The 23,513-nt window shown below is 36.4% G+C and overlaps 1 protein-coding gene across 2 annotated transcripts in view; it reads right to left on the minus strand.

Annotated features, from left to right (window-relative positions):
• The window catches only part of SMARCC1 (SWI/SNF related, matrix associated, actin dependent regulator of chromatin subfamily c member 1), a 125,545-nt gene that overhangs the window by 67,613 nt on the left and 34,419 nt on the right, over positions 1 to 23,513 (minus strand). For both annotated transcript variants that reach the window (XM_027523283.1, XM_027523282.1), the window contains exons 8-14: positions 21,715 to 21,790; positions 16,826 to 16,951; positions 13,881 to 14,002; positions 11,249 to 11,373; positions 10,057 to 10,116; positions 5,649 to 5,686; positions 3,028 to 3,149 (exon numbers count right to left, since the gene is read on the minus strand). In XM_027523283.1, the coding sequence (XP_027379084.1) occupies positions 3,028 to 3,149; positions 5,649 to 5,686; positions 10,057 to 10,116; positions 11,249 to 11,373; positions 13,881 to 14,002; positions 16,826 to 16,951; positions 21,715 to 21,790 (669 nt within the window). The remainder of the gene's footprint in view (positions 1 to 3,027; positions 3,150 to 5,648; positions 5,687 to 10,056; positions 10,117 to 11,248; positions 11,374 to 13,880; positions 14,003 to 16,825; positions 16,952 to 21,714; positions 21,791 to 23,513) is intronic.

Genomic DNA, 23,513 nt, shown 5'->3' on the forward strand with positions numbered 1-23,513 from the left:
TTAAGCTTGTTTAATTTTCAAAGTAAAAATGGATAAAACCAAAAACTGAGCACTACTTGCAAAATTTAATTGGCCTGCACAAGTTCCTATGTATTAACAGTATGTAATAATAAAACTAAAGAAAATATAATGTATACTAAAAAGTTAAATAAACTATAAAGTTAAAAAAAGATTTCCCTTTCTCACCTCTAATACTTTAACTACAGTCTTTCTATTCACATAACCAAACTCAAAAAGTTCTACCAACACACTGAAGGCTTTAGATTTTATGGAATTGTCCTAACATACCATAACTAGATGAAGAGCCAGAAGATACAAGAAGTTCTTTGGAAATCGTAGGACAAAAATCACAGTAACTGGTATGGCAACAAATTGGTGAAATGAATAACCAAAAGACAGTGGAATTGACAATGATCAGTTTCTCAGATTCAACATTAGTGCACATTTCTGACCAGTCCTCAGAAACTCTGAAGTGAACTTAATTTTTTAACAGAGTTTAGTGACTTACTACTTTTAAAAAGACGTCAGCACTAATTTTTAACATTTAAATAAAAGCATTGATAATTTTATAAAATGTTACAGGTGATAAGCACTGTAGAAACCATCAGGCCCAAAACATTCTACAAATGAACCAACTGTACATCTAGCACAGAAGTTTAGACATTAATGGTGGCTCAATGGTAAACAACCCGCCTGCCAATGCAGAAAACAGATTCAATCCCTGGGTTAGGAAGAGCCTCTGGAGGAGGAAATGGCAACCCACTCCATTATTCTTGCCTAGAGAAATTCCATGGACTGAGTAGTCTGGCAGGTTACAGTTCACAGGACTGCAAAGAGCCAGACAAGACTACGCATGCACCAGCGTTTTTCCAGATGATACATTTTAGTTTCTCAGTGGCTTTCCATGTACAGAGATTGCATGGGAAAAAGCAAATCAACAGTCTGTGAATACAAATAAAAGCATTCACTCTTTATTTGCTAACATTTAAATTATTTGAAATGAATATTACCAAATACTATAAACAAAATGAATCACCTGGAAACATCTAGGAAGATAATGTCTAAGATCAAATATGTTCCACAGATCTAATGAAATTCCAGGTTTTACTATAAAAAGAGTAACTGTAAGTAATTACAAACTGGTTCTAATATACTCTTATGTTACAGGTTAGGAAGAAGCCAAAAAAACAATTTCACCAAGAACAAAACACATAAGGGTATGTAATCACAAGCACTTTCTTTTTCAAAATCTATGTCTGAAGTACTGGCAGTCAATTCTTTAGGTTCTGTGAATGAGTCAAGTAGTGGAAGGAGTGGTATCCAGAATTAGAAAGCCTGAGTTCTTCCAATGATCAACCCTGCAACTGAAACACTTCAACTGAGACAGCAGTTAGCTCATCTATAAACAGGGATATAACTAATACCTCTACTATCCTTCTAATAGCACACTTTGTGACATGCAAATGAAGTGTTTCTGGAACCTATAAAAACATACAAAGTTATTTACTGTTATGACTTTCTCCTTTTTTGAGAGGCAAATGCTAGTTTCTCAAACCATTCTGAATCTTCCAAATTTAAAACTCATTTAACATCATAATGAATGAAGACTGACCTTCAAAGTAGAGCTATTTACTTATTCTGTTTCAGCTTCCACTTATTCATAACATTGAGAAACGGCATGAAGAGTTAAGTTTTAAAAAGTATGCTGAAAAGTCTCACCAGTAGAGACCATACCTTCTGGTTTGCGGAAAAAAAGAAGGTATGACTCAAGTGGACCATCCACCCTATTCTTTTAAGGTGGTTTTATAGATATGTATTTAGGTGTATGTGTGTATAAATATATGTATACACATACACACACATATATATGTATATAAAGATATACAGGCACATATATCCTTAAAAATAACACAAAAACCATTGAAAGCAGGCAAAATATCCAAACAGGACCAAGAGATTCAGAGTGAAGGTGGCATCACTAGACTAAGTATACAGTCTTCCAATGAAAGGACCTTAAAGAAACTAATCTATTTAGAGTTCTGGTACATTTATTTTAAAATAAAAACCTGTCAAACAAAAATCAGCCTGATATGAAACAGTTACACTTCAAAAGTAATCAAGAAGTAGGATATCTAGGTCTGCATTTACTTCCATCCATGTTCCAAGGATGCCACAGTGGTTGTGGTAAATGACAAGGAGGATGCTGAGATGGGTGTTTTCTTGAACTCTTTTATATGCCAGGGTTTATATGTGAAAGAGCTCCTGTTTCCCGTTAACATAAAGCCATGACTGGGTAATCAGAGGAGTTTTTCTTTATGTATTTCCGTAACATTTAAAAATCACAGGGCTTCCCTGGTGGCTCAGTGGTAAAGAATCCACCTGCCAATGCAGAAGATGGGGTCTGGATCCCTGGTCCAGGAAGATCTCACAAGACCAATTAAGCCCATGAGCCACAACTACTGAGCCTCCACTCTATTATCCAGAGTCCAGGAAGTACAACTACTGATCCTGTGTGCCACAAGTACTGAAGCCCGTGCACCCTAGAGCCCATGCTCCACCACAAGAGAAGCCACTGCAAATAAGAAGCCTGCATCCCACAACCGGATAGCGGCCCCTGCTCATTTCAACTAGAGAAGAGACTGCATGGCAATGAAGAAGCAGCACAGCCAAAATTACATACACAAAATTATTTTTTTAAATCTGTTAAAAAATCATATAATAAACATCAGTATTTTATAATAATTAAATACTCAAGCCTTTGCCTGTCTGAACTAAAACTGACGCCAAATGAGTTAGGCTTAAGTTTATAAAATTTGATAACCCTAAGTTACAACATAATCTAATTTCTATCCCTAAGTAAAACAACTAAAAGAACACATTCCAGAGTTAAAATAACTTTCCATCCCCCATCATCTAGCGTGACAGGGATTACCGATGAGAGGACTTGGGCAGAAGAGCACAGTACTGTTTCAAGGCAAGTGTCCCCACTCCTCAGTGCCAAGTTCACAGATATAAGCACACACTCACCAGTTATAATCAAACCACGATGCATAGCTAGGAATAATAATGTGATTGGTCTGCTCAGTCACATTATCTTCACCAGGGTCAACGGATCTACTCTGATCACCTTTGCCAGGATCTTCATCTTCCTACAGAAAATAAGCCAAAGTTGAGAGACATAAGGAATAGCTTTCAAACTTCTGACAGCAGTTTACAGAAAATGCAGCTAGCTGATCCAATTTCAAGGACTAGGAAAACAAATGTCAAGGAAAAATAGCTTTTCACAGTTTTTAAAGGTACCTTCAAAAGATGTCCGGATGAGAGAGCAGATTTTATTCCTCCTTTTTAACAGATCAGGGAATCAACTCAAAGGCGGCCTGAAACTTTTTCCACAGTAGCCTGCATCGTATTTGTCTAGTTTTCCCTAATCCTAGGATCAGAAATCTAAATGACTAGTTCTCAATTTATAAGGAGGTTAGCTCAATGACACTAGTAAAACCTAATGATAAAGTTTCTCCAGTTTCAAAGACTGAGTATTAAGCATCCACCAACAGCTATATGTGCATTACCTCACTTACTCCTCACAGTAACAGCAGGTACTATTTATCATCTCTTCTGTGGATGAGAAAATGATGTACAGAGCTAATAACATCAACAGGACAAAATTTCAGAAAATCCAGCTAGAGGGCCTACACTGTTAACCATTCTCACTGCCGGAAACTAGCTGAATTTTATCATATTTATGAAGGTTTTACAACTGAATTCACCTAAAAACCTGGCTTTGCGAATAGTAATTGCAAATACCACTGCACTAGGTCAAAACAAAAGAAGACTTTTATACTACAATAATCACTTTTAAATAATATCATTTAACATACAGTTTATATGCAAATGGATCCAAGTGTCCCAGAAATGTCTATTACAGATTTTCCTCCCCAAACCAGAACCTGATCATGGAGTCCAGATACATCTCTTTGGTCTCCTTTAACCTCCTCCTCCTTTTGCAAGGAGGAGGAGTTTTACGATGGCTTGTAGAGTATGTTCCAATCTCTATTTAACTCAATGATTCCTTATAATTAACTTCACATTAAATGGTTTTATCAAGATACTATAGGAAATAAATTTTTTGACACTGAGGTGTTTTCAAACTGTATAGGGTTATTTCTATTAACCTTTTATCTGTGGTGCTTTTACTGTTTTAACCTTATGAAACTCTTTTAAGAAAGCAGTCAAGTTTTGAATCATATTCTTTTATAATGATTCCAGAGTTTAATTTCTACATTTAAGGTAATTCAACCTATATTTCCTGGTAAGGATCTAGTTAGTGCTAGAAACTTAAGACAATAGTTTCCTTAAGATCAATGAATATCAAAAAAAAATTTAAAGTATGAAAGCACTAAGGAAACTGGTTGTTACTTAAATAATGTTAAAGCAAAAGTGTTAATACTGATTACAAAGGTAAGAAATTTTATTTCCCAAACCAGGGAAGCTAGTGAAAACCATGCTTATGATTAAGTTGCTTTTGTGCCACAGGTTTTACGAATTAAATGTGATTCAATTCAGAAAATTTTCTTGAGGAAAAGCAGAGAAAGGCTGGCACTGAAATGAATAAAAGCTGACAGGAGAATGACACTGTGGGACCAGTTACTGGAGTAACCACCTCTAACTGTCTTAGCTTTAAGTTATACAAAAAACTTGTCCACAGTTTCAAAATTACTCTCATTCTTGATGTTAAAAATTTGGGAAATTCTCTGGCTTGTATTTTGCTCTCTTTTACTACCACACAATACTATATACTCTAAATGATGACATCTCCTCACAAGCGTAATATTCATCAATGTTAATAAGTTGATTAATACAGAATACTTCTCTGAATACAAAAGTTTGATTTCAAAGAGAAAATTGTAAGAACGATTCAGTTAAAAAGCCATCTACACAAGAGTTTCTTGAAATACTTTTCCTTGAAATCCTGTCATGAATATTTTCATTTCATGAATGTATAAAAAACAGTAAATGTCACTATGGGGAAGTTCTCTGACTCACTGAAAAAGAAAAAAAAAGAACTATTCATTTTCAGCATTAAGGAAGTTATTTCAAGGAGATTAAACATTAGTTACACATCTTAACACAGAGATTACAGCCTGAATAAATAGTGGGGCCATTTATTTAAAGAGAAGCAAACCCTGCCTGAAATCCAACATCATCCAAGAGCTTAATTATTCTTATGTCTCCAGAGCAGAACCGATGAAACATGAAGTCACTGTAAAACTCAAAAGAGGTAAAGAGTGGACTGGGGCTGCACTAACAGAAATGGGAGTGAGAAAATCAAAGCAAGGCACTGTCCCTGCTCACCTGGAACACTGTGCAGCTGATTACTCACATGAAACCAGGAGAGAAATGGAACCAGAAACCACAGTATATGAGAAATGCTTACCTGGGAGAATGGCAATTCCTCCTGATAACATTGTAGGGGGTCAAGAAAGACAAACTATTTGGGGGGGGGGGTAGGGGTTTTAAACAAAAATTTTAAAAATCAGAAGAATCTCAGAATATTTCTAAGGACACTTGCAGTTCAGTATGTCTATTGCTGAACACACAGGACCCTTAAGAGTTACTACTGCACCAGGCCTAACTAAATAAATCATTACCTTTCCGCCTGTCGTGACTGTTTCTTCATCCTGCTCATCTGCAAAATCAAACATGGAATTGATTTAACAGGTAAATGCTCTTTGGATTACTTGGAAACTTTAAGGTTTAAGGAAATGATACTGGACAGAGACAAGGCAAAAAGGAGAGCATTATTAAAGCAAATTCACTGTGAATAATTCAGTAAATGAGATCCGTACACAGGAGCATAGAGGTGACTAAAAATTCAAAGCACAAATCATTAGATTTCCAACAATAGGGAATTTATAATTAATTACTGCTTGGCCTACAATCTTAGTCACAATCTTACTTAATAACAGGTAAGGGACTTGATTAGGGCTCCAGCCTCCTGAAGTTTAGTGAAATGAAGTAATGACATTTCAGATCCCAGAGGAAATGAATAAAGAATGCGGAGTAAAGAAGGAGGTGATAATCAATCCCTAAGGACAAAGTTCTGGTAAGAGTATTTATATATACCTTCTGAGGATAGGGACTCCAGGACCTAAATGCTAGCCTTGCAAAAGAACAGAGGCAAATCCATGTATAATTTAAATAGCTGACTTCCATAGCAGAAAGGCAGATAACTTTCCACAGTGCAAAGGGTAAGAGGTTACAGCACAAATAATTACATTATTAACTTCCTGTAATATTTTTATTTTTAATATAATTATTCTGAGTCTTGGCAGTGATGAAGCACTGTAAAGCTGAAAGAGAATATAAGGAAGCCATCTTTTCAGTATTTTGCCATTATTCATTCAGCAAATATTTCTAAGAATCTGCTACTTGAAAAGCACTAAATAAATTGCTCAGACTAGGGGTCAGGATCTCTAGCCCACAGGCTAAATCTGGCCCACTGCTTGTTTCTGTAGGGAATCTGGGGAAGTGACTTGGTGTGTTCCTAACCGATAGTTAACTGATAGGAAGGGTGGTGTACTGCGCCTAGACTGTGGCACAACACAGCTTGTGATGAATTTCTGCAGCGTGAAATTTTGGTGTGTGTTAGGCAGAGGGTACCCTACATGACCAATAAGAACAATGATCTTGGACTCTCAAAGGGGCTTCTGTGGCTGGAAACACTGCACGCGTGCTGCCACAGGAAGAGTGTACTCCGTGCGACCTCTCAGGTGAGCGAGCACACGGGAGGAAGCCTGCATGCAGACTCTGCCTGTATCATCTTCCCTTATGATCTGTTCATGCTGCCTATGTCGCTCTGATATATGTCAGCGGAGGGTACAACTAAATGCTGAGTTCTACCAGTCCTTCCAGAGAATCTCCAAACCTGGGCATGATCTTGGGGATTCCTATCTCACCTGCAAGTCAATGTGATTTTTGCATTTTTGAATGATGAAATTTAAAAAATTAACTGAAATTCAAATTTCAGTGTCCTTAAATAAAAGTTTTATTGGAATAAGCCATGATTATTTGTTTATATATTATGGATGGCTGCACCTGCATTATAATGGCAAACTTGACTAGTTGTACCAGAATGCCTAAAATATTTATTATCTGGCCCTTTTTAGAAAAAAAGTTTGCCAACCCCTACTTTAGAGATGTTTAAATACATCCTTTAAATGATATAAATATAGTATTTTAACAGGTAATAAGGAACTAGCATTCCAACATTTAACTTAATTTTATTTATTATCTATTATGCACCAGCCACTGTCCAAATGCTAAAGACACAATGATGAAAAAAAAAATCCCCTGTATTTATGGAGCTTACATTCCAGTTATGAGTGGTAGGAGACTGAAGAGAAAATAAAAGATACCAAATGCTGACAACTGCTATACAGAAAATAAAAACAACGTATTTCAGAGAGGAATTGAGTGGGTAGATCTTTCAGAGTCCATATACCGGGAAGCCTCTCTGAAAAGGTGACATTTAAGCTAAAACTTGAGAGAAGGACAAAGCAAGCATTTCACAGAGGGAAAGAAGCCAAATCAAAGGGCCTCAGGTGGGGATGTACCTGATGACTTCACAAAACTGAAAGACAAGTGAGCATGAGAGAGAGGCTGTAAGAAATGAGCAGAGTGCAGTGAGACAAAGCGCTGCACTACCGAAAGACCTGGATCTGGATCTGTGCTCTCTCAGTAGCTGTGCGCTTAGGAATGTTCCTGAACCTCAGAAGTCTTCATTTCCTAATCAATAAATTGGGGCTAACATGGTTTTATGCAAAAATGCAGACATTTATAGAATGACACCTGACATGTCTCATGTAACATAAAGATGGACACTGTTCCTTGATTTTTAAGTTAGAAACAAATAGCCACAAAGAAGCAGTGTGGTAAGTTACAGTATTACCGACATTAGTCCTCCTACTCTGCACAGGGACTATTTTTTCAGAGGAAGTGACTAACAGAAAGAAATCTGGGTAAAGCTGTCAAAAATGAGCTTTTGTCCTTTGGGTCATAGTAAACCAAAGGATAATCAACTTCTCACTAGATGCTGGTAGTACAATAATCGCTCTCTGGTCAAATTATACTATTTCATTTCAGTTTAACAGATTTTTGTCCTTGAGGGACTCTTGGTACCCAATGGAAATACACTTCTGATAATACAATATACTGATTCCTAGATGGTGGTACAGAGTCAATGTTGTCCTCCTGCGAGGTATGGACACATGCACTCTCACCTCAGCCCCTGGATACTGACCTTTTAGAGATTTCAACAAAGAAATGACTGGGTATACTTAGCTTGGTGGCATATAAGGCAAAATATGGATCAGTTAAAACAATGAACAACTCTGAACAATTCCCAGTTGATGGATCAGTCAGGTTATAGCCAATGCAGAAAGTCAAATGCTTAAATGATCCTTGGGAAGCCTGTTGGTCTGTGGATGTAAAGTCAGGACAAAAACTTCAGATTCCAAAGAGTCAAACCCTTCAGTTACGGTCAGCAGCATCCGCAAGCACAGCCCTCCTGAGTGAGACCTCTACCTGCTCACTAACACAAAGGGAAGATCTCCTATACCTAGCACTAAAACTCTTTATCCAGTCAGGACCTCATTCCTTCCCTAATCATGGCTTCAATCTGACTCCTCTGATAAAGTCTACTACAAAAATACTACAACAGACACCTCACTTTTAAAAGAACAATTGTCCACTCCCTTAAAACTATGGAATAATTCTTTTTTGGGATTTAACTTTTAAAATATAAACTAGCATTCTGTTTAACAAACTGTCTCAGTGAAGATTATTCAAGTCTTAAGAATATTTTACACTGCCAGAGCACTGAGAATATAGAACATAATACTGTATATCATTAGCTTTTGTGTTTTTGGCCTTTCGGTCAGTAGATAAATGATGGTTATAAAACAGACAATATAAACTTATGGACAATGAAAATTATTACTAGCTATTTAAAATCTATATTCTGTTACTAATGTTAAAAACAGCTATGAAAGAAGCATTTTGATAGTAACTTTATTTTGTTGACCTAATAGTACCTCTCTATAAACTGTCATCAAGACACTTTTCTGCTTTACTTTCAACATAATCAAAAACAGAATCATCCACTGATGTCCGATGACAGGCTTGAAGCCAGAAAAAGCAGGATGTATTTAGTGAAATGAAGTAGAAAAACGCTCCCAAACACCCACACGTCTGCCATCAAGAATCACAGCAATTAATTTGAAATACAGAATTCACCTGACTAGGAGACAGTAAAGCCAAGACTCTTTTTCCACGTAAGGAGATCTTGAATATCCCCATTAGGTCTAAAATCCCATCAATTCATAAATTTAATATATACTGAAAATACTAGGATTCCCTTTGACTTTCACAAATGAACAAAGTAATTGAGATCATTACTTCATATATAACTTTCATGAAAAAAGACGTTTCAAACTATTTTTAAAAATTGGAACAAATGACTACACTCTTTTCTACCCTCACAACACATCCGAGAGTTAGACCTTACTTGTGAAAATGTACTCGATACCCTGAAAATACAGTAGAAGGATGATGTGACTCTCATTTTATCCTGTTAAGGAAACTTTCTGTTGGCTTACAAAGTATTAACAGTTACCAGATTTTTGTTCTGAAGACATAATCAATTTGCACATATCATGAAACAAGTATTCCAGCAGATTATAAAAAGTGCATTAACTACAACTGTTTCCTTAAAACTCAGATATTCTGATTTAGGTATCATACTACCACATTTGCTGGTTTGCAAGAAAACATTATGCAGAGAGAAGGAAATTCATAAGAATGCAAAGAATGGACCATAAGAAATTAAATTTCCTAATAGGTAACTAAGCAACAATGGTACTAACCTAGCCATAGTAAGTATCTGTGCTGGAAAGCACAGCAACTGAAAATGACACCTCTCAGTAAAGAAAGGATTCTCAAAGGACCTGACATATCTCTGAGACAAAACAACACGAAACTATAGATTTTGATTTTTACCTAGATCTGCCACAGTTCCTCCTTTAACAGGTGTATTTTCACTATCTTTCTTTGGGTTTACTAGAAAGAAAGAAAAAAAAATCATGCTTTAAGGGGAAAGTTCTACTTGTTTTTAAGAAAACAGAACAGAAGATTAAAAAATACATGAATCTCAGGGCAACTCTACTGTCATTCAATACTCACCTCCAAGTAAGTATCTTAAGCTCAGCTAAGAAATATCAACAAAGTAACAGACTATATTTTGTATTAATTAAATAAGCAGAACTCTTCTGTCATCATAGAAGTAAACAATACAGAAATACAGATAAAACCCTGAAAAGAACCTTTTAACCCCTTTACCAAAATTATGTTTTATTATTCTTTTGTACGCTTGTGCATCCCCACTTGTGTGCCATTCATTAAGCCAGACAAATTGAGGGAGCACTGATACCTTTCACATCAGTGGAGACTTGAAAACATCCCAAGGGTTTTAAATCTTACGGGTGTAAAGTTATCATTCTGTGCTTAATCCTTAGTATTCTCTTTATCTCATGTTATAATGCACCTATGTATCTTTCCATGCATTTTTAGTTACATCTTCTTTTTTTGTTCTTTTGGCTGCACCACAAGGCATGCAGGATCTTAGTTCCTCAACCAGGGATCAAACCTGCACCCCTGCAATGGAAGCACAGAGTCTTAACCACTGGACCGCCAGGGAAGTCCTCTTTCATTTTTAAGAGCCTCTGTGTCCATGAGTGGATCAGAAGGTAACTAGCCCTATGTCAGCGGAAACTTAATTTATCTTCAATTTTTCATTACTCTCTAATCAACATTCTTTTATACTTATCTTTACAGAGACATGCAATTATTTAATAGGGATTCTGAAATTAAGACTGCTACTGGATGTGTACTTTTTTATTTTGGCCACACCACGCATAAAGCATAGGAATCTCAGTTCCCTGACTAGGGATTGAACCTGTCCGTGCCCCCTGCGTTAGAAGCACAAAGTCTTAATCAGTGGACTGCCAGGAAAGTCCCTGGATGTACCCATTTTCAAATTTAGGAGACAGCCAAATCACGTTAAGTGGCTTCATCAATTTATACTTCCACTGAGAACTAGGGACATACAGCACGGAGAGACTCACCCCATGGCACTGCTGAGAGGGAGTAAATCACAGCTAACGTTCCCATGTCTATGCAAAAGGATACAAACCATTTTTTGGAAGAACCACTTCCTCTATGTTGGGTACAGGTGTTGGGTCTTCCATGTCCTTGGTAAGATCTTCCTGCTCATCTTCCTCTTTCTGACTTCTCCGCTTCCCATAAAGACTAGCTTGGCTAAGACACAGAAGATATGTGAGCACAAGACTGACTACAGCTACTTATAGCAAACAATTTCAGAGATTTTAACTGTATTGTTGGGAATCTATGCTCAGAATCACTTTAAGAAACAAACATAAATCCAAACAAATTAGATACATTCCCCAAATTACATCTAACCTGTCAAGAGGAAAATATAAATTACAGGGCATAAGAAAAGGCCACAGAAATCCTACAATTCAAACTGGAGACAGTATCCTAAAAGGCAATTATATCAGTATAGCAAAAAAAAACTTTGCCTTGGAAATACAGCAAGTATTTTAAAGATCATAAAGAATCACACAAGAAATTTTCTCGAAGATATATACAACTAAGTGGGTGGTTTGGGTTTTTTTTCTTTTGGTTTGTTTGTTTTTTGTATTCTTCCTGGCTCTCTGTATCATCCAAACACCAGGAACTGCAAAGTAAAATCACTAAAGGCAGTACTAACATTTAAATTTGTAAAAATTGCCATTGCTCTTTCATCAATTCAAGCAAATCAACATCTATTTTTAAAACTAACACACACAAGAAAGCCTATTTAAAGTTCACACAAGAATGGACTGATTCCTTATCTTGAAGAATTACAGGAACTACCTCATTTAATGTGATGTGTATTGACACAAAAAAAGGAATAAAAGGACCAAAAAAAAAAAACCACCCTCAGAGAGTTAGTCAAATGACAGTTAAGCTAAACCTTGGGAACTAAAACAATTCACTAAAAAGTTGGCTATGTTTCAGGATGAGTAAAAGCATAAGAAAAAAAAACTTCTGTTTTGGGATAATACTTTAGAATATACTGACAAGGAAATGAGAATGGAGAAATAGAGTGAAGATTCCTCACACTGCTGAGAGAATGCACACAGCTCTCTTTCTACAGCGACAACGTGTGGGCACATGTGAGACTAAGGTATAGAGTGTAAAATAATTTTTAAAATAAAAATTATAGGACAAATTTTTAAGCCTATGAAATTAAAGGGGACAGACAGATCAAATACTTTAAAAGCAAGAAAAGATGCAAGGAAGATGAATATAACAAATGTTAGGAAAACAGGTTTCAAGATGTTTTCGTTAGATAGAGTATTCTAAGGGGGAATTTAAACCAGCAAAGTCCTGCTCATTAGAAGGCAGATGCATACATTTATTTGGGGAACGTCAATGTGGTGAGTTTTATACTCAAAAGAATGACGCTTCCCTGGTGGCTCAATGGTAAAAAACCCACCTGCCAAAGCATGAGATGCGGGTTCAATCCCTGGGTTGGCAAGATTCCTGGAGAAGGAAATGGCAACCTAATCCAATAGTCTTGCTGGGAAATCCCATGAAAAGAGGAGGTAGGCAGGCTACAGTCCATGAGATCACAAAAGAGCTGGACATGACTAGGTGACTGTAAACAACAATACTTACAGTAGAGGCTAAATGCCACCACTGTGAGCTTCCTGGACATAACGTTTTGGTTCTGTGGCCACTCCTATCCTAGCAGCCCATCTTAGGCCATAAAGGGAAAAGTAACATAGCAATTTCAGGCCCCAAAACACTTGGAAAAGTTGTTATATTACAGGTAGCTCTGAAATCTCTGAACATCAACAGTACATTTCAGAATTTATGAAATTTATTTCCTAAATTTGTAAGTTTAGGAAATAAGGTTACCCTCAACGCCCAAAGAACAATCTATTTTAACAACAAATATATGTGACTTGACAAAGATAACAAAAATCTTTTCTGTATCTGTGACTAACTCATTATTATTATTTATGAGACTAAGAGTTTCTTAAATTCTCTAAAAGCTTCTACACATGTTTAAGAATGCTTCAAGTAACCTTTCAAGAAATAGTGTGACTCAAGGCATGCTCTGGGCAGCAAAAGGCAAATGTGGCTAAAGAAAGTCACAAAAGGAAACCAATGGAAAAAGATGTCTGCACTGTGAAGGTCTACTTGACAACAGCCAGAAATTCAACTAATTCACTATCACATGAGAAGAATAAATTCTGTAAACTCTCATCTTCTAAAACTAAACTGTAACCTTTAATAAACTGTTTAAAATATATTTTGAGCTAGACAACCATGAAATTATTAAGTATTTACTTAATATACATTTATTATGTACATAATATATACTATGTATTATGGACCATCTGTTATCTACTTCAGGGCAGGAAGACCTATACAAGGTCTTTAAAGTCTCACTTAATCCCCACAAGAACCTACTCAATAGAAACCAAAACCTCCACTCCAGCAAGATTCACTAAATACAAATGTGTCTTACTGAACAAGGCACTACACTGCTATACCATGCAGAACATAACACAGAGGTTCACTCCTCCGTAAGTCACTCGGATCACGTACAGGACCAGGTGGTAAAATCAGGGAAATACAGTACCAAGTCCAAGCTAGACTTCCTACAGCCAAACGTCCCCTGTGAAGGTAAAAATCTGGGAAGTCCTTTAGAGTTTGTTTCAGGGCCTCCTGCATCACAGTGCAGTTCTTACCCTTTCTTCCCACTCTTCTTCCGGGATTCTGTGGGTGTGGGGGGCGGAGGGGAAGGTGAATGTTTCCTCTTTCGAGCATTAGCTGATGCTTTTCTATCTCTTCTCTCTGGACTTCTGACTGGCTAGGAAGAAGGAAATGGAAATAAAGATCAGCCAGCTTTGCTGATGTCTCAGTTTCCACAAATCCTTGTCCAAAACTAAAATTTCACAAAGAAGATGTCAAACCTACTAGCTCAGAGTAAATGAAAGGCACAACATAAAGCATCCTGGACTATTAGCAGCCAGAAGACTTTCCCTATCTTCCAGGTGACACACCATCGATAGATACGTAAGAACCATCCCACAGGTATTCAAACTTTGCTAGAGAACAGACATGCTCAAACCCTGTACAACTAAAAACTGTTCCTGTTCAAATTCTGTGTTTCGGGGGGGTGGGGGAGGAGGAGGGAAGAGAAGGGAGGGGAAACATTTACAATAACCACTGGAAAAAACATGGAACACATGCTATTAAATTAATGAATACAAAGACTGGCTGAATAACCATGTGAAAGAGTACCAGAACCTACTCCTAGTTCATCATTAAAAGAAATACAATAGATGATTCAAAAGAAGTAAAATTTAATAAGCCTGCAATTTTTTATTTAAAAGCCAACCCACAGGAGTAAAACTACTCCTGTTTGCAGATGACATGATCTTACATATGGAAAAAGAATCCACAAAAACACTCTCAGAGCTAATAAATGAGCTCAGTAGAGTTGTAACATGGAGATGTACATGCAATGTAGGAGACACTGGGCTGATTCCTGGCTCGGAAAGTTCCCCTGGAGAAGGGATAGGCTACCCACACCAGTATTCTTGGGCTTCCCTGATGGCTCAGACAGTAAAATCCACCTGTAATGCGGGAGACCTAGGTTCGATCCCCGGGTTGGGACGATCCCCTGGAGGAGGGCATGGCAACCTATTCCAGTATTGTTGCCTGGAGAATTCCCATGGACAGAGGAGCCTGGCAGGCTATAGTCCATGGGGTCACAAAGAATCGGACGTGACTGAGAAACTAAGCACAGCACAGAGTTGTAAGATATACTGAAAAATCAATACACAAAAGTCAGTCTGTAGGTGATAATTACTAATTTAAAAGAACAGATCATAATAAATACACCTAAAATGATCCAAAGTATTGTATCTGAGGTTAAAAAAAGAATCAGAGATTAAAACATCAATTAAACATCAGTGTCCTCTGGTATCCTCATACTGCTTACAACTATCCATTTCCTTTCAGAAGCTCTGTAGCATCAAATTCAGAATGTGGATTATCTTACAGGCCAATCAAAGAAGTTTTTGTTTGTGTGTGGCCACAACCAAGTGGCATACAGGATCTTAATTCCCCAACAAGATACTGAACCCATTCCCTCTGCAGTAAAAGCACAGTGTCTTAACCACTGGACCACTGGGAAAATCCCCTGATCAGAGAAGTTTTAAAGAAAATCTAAACCACGTATCTCTGATTGTATAGTCTGAAGTTAAAAGTTTTAAAGGGGGATATTAGTTTTTATATAATCCCCCCTAAAATAAGTGAATAAACAACCTAAATCGGAGCAGGAGTAGATCTGAATATGCCAATTCAATAATGTAGTGTGGAAATCAGAGTATTTCCAGTAACAAAAGACTCGGCTTGAAATACATTAAGGAGAAACAAATACATAAGCATGTAAGTGAGATGGCTGAATGGCATTGCTGACTCAATGGACATGAGTTTGAACAAACTCAGGGAGACAGTGAAAGACAGAGAAGTGTGGTGTGCTGCAGCTCATGGGGCTGCAAAGAATCAGACATGACTTAGCAAATGAACAACAACAACATAAGTGGGGGAAGAGTAAAATTAAAAAAAAATTCAAGTCAAATGCCAAAGAAAATAGGAATTTAAAAGATATGAAAAAGACTCAGCTTTTAAATATTTTTTTCTTAAAAATAAAGAATCTTCAGTGTGTGACAAACAGTTTTAGTAAGAAAGTCTCAGGGCTAAAAATAGGTACGAAAGAACTATACGTTCTAAATTATTTGTTAAATGTATTATGTCTCAAGATTTTTTTTCAGAAAACTAAAATACAAGACAAAAAGCAAAAATGTTAAGTGTCCCCAGCAAAATATACTTCTGGACTCACAGGCGTCCATCTGAAAATGTCATAACCCAACACGAACACGTCAGCCTTCTTCTCAGTCTCAAGTGTTTCTCTAGTGACACACCCACTTCTAAACTTGTAACTTATAAGGAAACATGGATAAATATCTAAGTGGCTTAAGGATTAAGTGTTAACTGTCAAGTTTGCCCACCTCAAAAGAGAACTGAACTGTAACTTTTGAGACCTTTAAGGCCTACATTTTATTGTGTGTGCTAATTCACTTCAGTCATCTCCAACTCTGTGCGATCCTAGACTGTAGCCCACCAGGCTCCTCTGTTCATGCGGTTCTCCAGGCAAGAATACTGGAGTGGATTGCTACACCCTCCTCCAAGGGATCTTCCCCACCCAGAGACAGAACCTGCGTCTCTTACATCTCCTGCATTAGCAGGCGGTTTCTTTACCACTAGCGCTACCTGGGAAGCCCAACAAAGTTATTAAAAAATATTAAAATTAAATCAGTTTTCCTGTGGAAAATGATATTTACTTTACAAAATTCATACTCAAGATCTAGAAACCAAAATCAGTTGTACTGCCTTACATAGTGCATGACCCACTTTAAACCTTAATGACTCTCTGAGACTGTCACGCTCCTTTTTGGGAGACACCAGCTCCTGAGATGGTCATTATGGTCATTTAGTAACTTTTTATAGACACTTGATGGCTGATGAGCCTTGCTTTGTACGTTAGTTTATTAATACGATTTGATAAGATACAGGCCAAGGAAGAAAACACCAAGAGAAAAAAAAATGGTGCCGAACCAAATACCTCTTCATTCTTTGTTGAAATTCGCTGACGAAAACTCACGGGCTTCCTGTTCTCATCCACCTCATAATCCTCCTCATTCATCCATTCATTGAAAACATCAGTGTCCAAAATCCATTTTGCATGAACCTAAAATCACACCAAAGCATTAAGAGCTACATAAATAATAAAATGCTAGAGTTTTAAAGTACTCAAAATGAAACAAGCTGATATATTATACTTAAAGCTTCAATTCATATAGTTTAAAAATATGACTATTAATGACATATGAGTAGCAACTTAACCATATCTAATTTTTATTCCACGTCTTTGATTGAGCAAATAGTAAAAAAGCATCACAAGTTTTGTGTGCACTGAGGTTTTGATAATCAAGACCCTTAAAGTTTATAATCATGTCCTCTTTTATTTCGTTTTATTAGGATATAACTGAAAAATAAAAGTGAAGGCATTTAAGGTATACACTGTGATTTGACATGTGTACCCTTTGTGACGGATTCCCCGCCCCAGTGAATCCATCCCTGCACATATTTATCTCGTGTGTGTGTTAGTATGAACATATGAGAGCATTTAAGCCTACTCAGCAAATTTCAAGTCTAAAATACACTGCTTTCAACTTTTTTCATATTTGACATTAGCTCCTCAGACCTAATTCATCTTACAGCGAAAACTAGTCTTCCTATTTCTCTTATTTCCCAATCCTTGGAATCCACTTTTCCACTGTTTCTAGGAGTAAATTTTTTTTTGTATTCTACATATAAGTGATACCATATGGTATTCGTATTTCACTATGTGGTTGATTTCACTAATCGCTGCATCTTTATCTTCACAAAAATCAGTGACAAAAACATTCAAAAACAGAAGGCCCAAGAAAATCATTTCCTTATGCATAAAGGATGTATCTATATTTATACATTCAATAACATTCTAAGTAATTACAAAAGATAAATTTTAGATAAATTTCAAATGTTACAGCATTTGAAAACTTAATAGTTTTTCAAAGTACTGAAAAGAATACATATATTTTAAAAGCAGAGAGGAAGATTCACATTGTACATTCTTTGCTATCCATCAGACCTTGGTAGAATTCTCTTAAGAAAGTATGTTAGGACAGTATGAGTCATTCTGCTGAACACCTTACAAACAATATGATCTCATTTAATCCCTCTAAAGCAATGCAGGTTAGCCTCTCCAGTCTTCTAATGAGCAAAAGGGGCAGAGTGTCAGTAAGCTGCCCAATTACCTACCCTACTAGAGAGAAAACTTAGATTTGCACTGAGTTGTGCCTAAGCTCTTAAACTACTATGCTCTATTAATCTTTCTCATAAAAACTCCTTCGCATCAGAATAATATAATAGGTTGTACAATCTTACATAAAACCAGCCCAGTTTCCTTACCTATAAAATGATACTATGGTAAACTGCTATCAAGCCCAGTCCTAAACTTGTGATTTAGTGTATAAGTTCTAAACTTCTATGCAGAGTACGTCATGTGAAATGCTGGGCTGGATGAAGCACAAGCTGGATCAAGGTTGCCAGGAGAAATATCAATAACCTCAGATATGCAGATGACACCACCCTTATGGCAGAAAGTGAAGAGGAACTAAAGAGCCTCTTGATGAAAGTAAAAGAGGAGACTGAAAAAGTTGGCTTAAAACTCAATATTCTACATAAGACACTTCACTTTCTTTTTCCAGTTTTCAATGAGAGAATGGTTTGGATATAACCTCTTCAGTTACATTTAAGGGTGGTTTTTGTTGTTGTTTTTAAAAATCATCTTCCCTGAAGATAATGGAACAATACAAATACAGAGGGAATTGACACGCTTTACTGCAGGGTCAGATAGTGAACATTTTAGGCTTGCAAGCCATATGTTCTCCAGGTCTATTCAACTCTGCTGCTACAGTGTGAAATCAGCCACAGAATATATATAAATGAAGGGGTTTGGTGATCTATTAAAATTTTATATGCAAAAACAGGTGGCTTTAATTTATGTAAGAGGATACAATTTGCCAATCTTTGTCAAAGGGAAACATAGTTTTATCCAATTGACACTCCATATATCAGACTTAGTAGAGGAAAAAATTTCAAAATGTATAATTACTATAGATTATTCTGAGACGATCAGTGAAATCTGAAGAGAATTATACAACTTTACTGATATAAAAGATCTAAATAAATAGGGAGATAAACTGCTTCCACAAATTGAGACACTCAATACTGTAAAGACGTCAGTTCTCTCCAGGTTGTTCTACAGATTAAATGTTAATTCCAATCAAAACTTCAATGAGTTTAATATGGACCTCAACAAACTGATTCTTAACTTTATACAAAAGTGCAAAGACCCAAGAGACTCCTGAAGAAAAAAGTGGGAGTACTACTCAGAACAAATCAACTAATTAAACTTCATAACTGCAAGAAACAAACCACGACTTGTGTAAAAGCTTACTTTTGACGGAAATGGCATGGGTCATTGGGAGAGAAATCCAGGTTCAATATTTTCCCACCCTGAATGGAGAGGTGATCTAACACCACATCAAGAAAAAATCTTTCCTACATCGTAACATGTTAAAAAATTAATTCCAAGAAGATTAAAGATCTATATACAAAATGCAAAACTAAAGAATAATTTTTCAAGATGATATAGGAAAATATTAAGATGACCTCAGTAGTGAAAAACAAAAAGCTAAGCTTACTAGGAAAATCTATTTTTAATACAAGTAACTGATGATATAACCATGCATGTTCTTATGCAGAATATCTAAATAATATCCACAAAGAAAAAGACGATGCAATGGAAAAAAGCAAGAGGTAGAAACAAGCACTTCATAGAAGAAACACCAGAAGTGAAAGAAAAGGTGACATGAAAAGGTGACAAAGCTAACAGGCAGATGCAGAAAACAAACACATGGTTACCAAGGGAGAAAGGGGGGAGATTGACATAAACACACTACTCTACATAAAACAGATAATAAGAACCTATTGTGTAACACAGGGAACTCTGCTCAATACTCTGTAACGATCTATATGTGACTAGAATCTAAGAAAGACTGGATATATGTATAACTGATATATACTCTGCTATATAGAAGAACACAACCCTGAAAATCAACTATGCTCCAATACAAATTTATTTTTAAAAAATGACCAGGTCAAGCAGCAACAATGAAATACGAACAGTAGACTAAAATACCTAAAGACCCATTCCATATACATCTTTACTTCAAATGATTTGGAAAAAATATTTATATGCAAGTATCAAATAGTAACTCAAAAAGGGAGTAAAATGTTAACAGGCAAATATGGATAATGGGTATACAGGTATGCCAAGTACTATTCTTTTTCTTGCAACTTTTCTGTAAGTTTGAAATCATTTCCAAATTAAAAGTTTATTTAAAACAAAAAGTAATTTTTGCTAACTCCATGTGGAATCTAAAGCTCAAAGGCTATCTCTCTGAAGGTCACACAATTGGAAATAGGCTGAACCAGGTCTAAAATGTAACACTTAGATCCAATTCAAGTGTTGCTTATCCTATGTAAAAGTCAATAAAAATCACATATAATCACTCATGGAAAAGAGCTACCTGTAAAAATACTAGGATAGGGACATTACAAAAAGAGTTTGGAACATCTTTTGTCCCAGAAAAGTACGAGGTACGCAAAAATGAATCAAACAATGCCAAAAGATCACAGGAGGCAGCTTAAAGGAGTTTCCACTGGCCAAATTCAGATAATTCATCAAAATGAAGTAGTACTGTCAGTGTTCTGTGAGTGCATGCAGAGCACAGACACACATCAAGGGAGAATGGAAGAGTTGTCCCCACTGTGAAATGCCACTGCAAACAGACAGCATCAGTCACAGAAATTATTCATGGATGAGCAAACCTTCAGACAGAAATTCAATTTAAAAAAAGGGTATTTCTGCACTCTCAAAGTTTTTCCCTATAAAATATCTTAAATGCTGATGAGAAAAATGGTAATGTTACAGTGAGAAAACCAGGCAGATAGTATCTTAACAAATGATCCAACCATCAGCCATAATGGGGAAAATGGACAATACGAGGTGTCTGGTATGATGCACTGAGAAGGCTACAGTATTAGGTATGGAATTCTGCAGCCCAAAGTGCACAGCTTGAATGTAATAATGAGGAAACATACAAACTAAAATTCAAGGACCTTCTACAACTATAACAACAACCTATGTATTTCAAAAATGACAATGTCACAGAAGAAAAAAAAAAAGAGCTGCAAGTTTCAGATTAAAATAGAATAGAGATGTAACAACTAAATGTAATGTGTGATCCTGAATTGGATCCTGGATCAGGGTAAAAACTTAAATATACAATAAAGCTTACTGTATCAACGGGACAATTCGTGAAAATGGAATATGGGTCCTGTATCAGGTAATAAATTATTTCAATAATTAATAAGAGGGGAATCTGGAAGAAGAATATAAAACAGTGCTTGGCTTTGTACTATTCTTGCAACTTTCAAAATTATTTCCACACTAAAAGCTGAAAACATTATAATAGAAATGAACAGTAAGATGAGTCTATATAAAAGTCAAGCAAGCACTGCTCCTAGCCTTCCTAAATGACATCAACAATGTTCAACTCCACTTCTAACACTCCTTTCTCAGTATCTCAAACCACAATCTAACTTGGCTTTGAGGTGTCCTCAAACATCACTGCAGACATCTGATCTAAGACCTGGATAATGAGGTCTTCAAAACCATAGGTATCTCTTAATAGGATGATAAGAAAGAAAAGTCATCACTCTGTATATATTTCTTTAAAACACTGTTGTTAAGAATAGCTAAGAAGAGTTATTAACTTATGAAACAGTAAATTTTGTTTTTACTTTTTAAAAAATTCTGTTTTAAAAAGGATCTCTCACCTTCCATGGTTTTTCTGGAATCGGTGGATCTTCAATTTCTGCATCAACATCATTACTATGGACCCAAGTATCATAGCTATAAAAAAAAAATAAAAAAAGAAATTAGAACCCAAATTCATTCACTTTGATCTAGAGGTAAAAACGCATTTTAGAAATACTGTTAGGATCCAGTAATAGCAAATTATCACATTCTTTTGTCTCTAACACTCTAACAAGAAAACTCTCCTGCAGAGGTCTACAGTAATCTTCACGTCGTGAAACCCAAAGGTTAAGCCTCTGTGCACAGAACTTTAACATGTTAACCACTCCTCAAAGGATGTCCCTTACTTGTCCTCTAAGACAGAGCTATTATCTGGCATTCCTTCTGGACACTAGCCTCTCCTCTGTCTCTATGGCTAGTTTCTCCTCTCCTCCCAAATCTCTTTAACACTGAAGCCCCAAGTTTCACTTTTTGGAACAATCCTCTTACCTATTCAATCCCTTGATGATCATCTCATGCAGTTCCACGGCTTCAAACATACACTGATGACTTGAAATCTTGTATCTGCCTATCTTCCCTCTTCTCTGAACTCTGGACTCATAAATTCAATTGCCAATTCCACATCTCTCATTATATGTCAAATAAAGCTTCCAAACTTAATACACTCAGAAGTCAACATATAATGCCATCCCAACCCCAACAACATGACCTAGCAAAAAATCCCAATTCCACTTTTCTTGTTGTTATGGCCAAAATCCTTGGACGATATCCTTGACTTCACTCTCAATTGCATCCTATAATCAAATTATCAACAACTTCTACCACTTCCACCTTCAAATTATGTCTGGAATCTATCTAACTTCTGACACTTCCACTCTGGGGCAAAGCCCCTGGGATTCCATTTTTCACAGAACAACCAGAGCAGTTTCTTTTAAAAGCTGTCAGTCCACACCACTCACTGTTTAAAACCTTCCAACTCACACTGAACTCAAGAGTTAAAAGTCAAAATCCTTACACTGGTTTGCCAAGGCTTCATGATCTGGTCCTATGACCTCATCTCCTAGTACTCCCTCTCACTCATGTTATACTCAACCACATGGGCTTTAGTAATGTGCTTTACATACACCAAGCGGGGGTCCCTTCACACCCTTTATATATGCTCCTCACTACCCAGATATACACCTAGCTCACTCCCTCCTATCTTCACATGTCTCTGCTCAATGGTTCTCTTATCAGTGAAATCCAACACACTGATATAAATTACTCCCCTCCCCCGCTACAACCTTGAAATAAGTATAAAATTACCTACCAAGTTACCTACTTTATCAATGCTCCTATATTGGCCAATAAATCATTATAAAACTAAGTCATAACTAAATGAAATATAAATACGGTAACAAGCACTGGCTGGCTTTAGCCACTTCTTAAAAGTTAGTTCAAAAGCATCTGGAACAAGTACAGCTCAACATACCTATAAACAGCACTGTGGTAAGTTTTCTAGGAACATTTAAACATGAACTGGCAGGAAAAAAGTTCCTCTGCCAAATAACTAACTATAACAGGTAAAGATTATGATGGTGATTAAAACTTATATTCTTTAAGTCTTAGTGAGAAAATGCTGCCCAAGAAGTGAGGACACAAACTAAGTTTCTAAAGATAATGAACTAACAAGGTCCCTTGAGAAGATAAGACATGAGCTAGCCATTACAATTTATTTGATTTATAAACAAAAGCCTAGCAAAAAGGCTAACATGTCTTATAAAGTGTTAACTATAAAATTCGTTTCAATCCTGTGCTTTATGGAGCTTGGCATAGATTT

This window comes from Bos indicus x Bos taurus, chromosome 22 (assembly GCF_003369695.1).
Source record: "Bos indicus x Bos taurus breed Angus x Brahman F1 hybrid chromosome 22, Bos_hybrid_MaternalHap_v2.0, whole genome shotgun sequence".
NCBI lineage: Eukaryota > Metazoa > Chordata > Mammalia > Artiodactyla > Bovidae > Bos > Bos indicus x Bos taurus.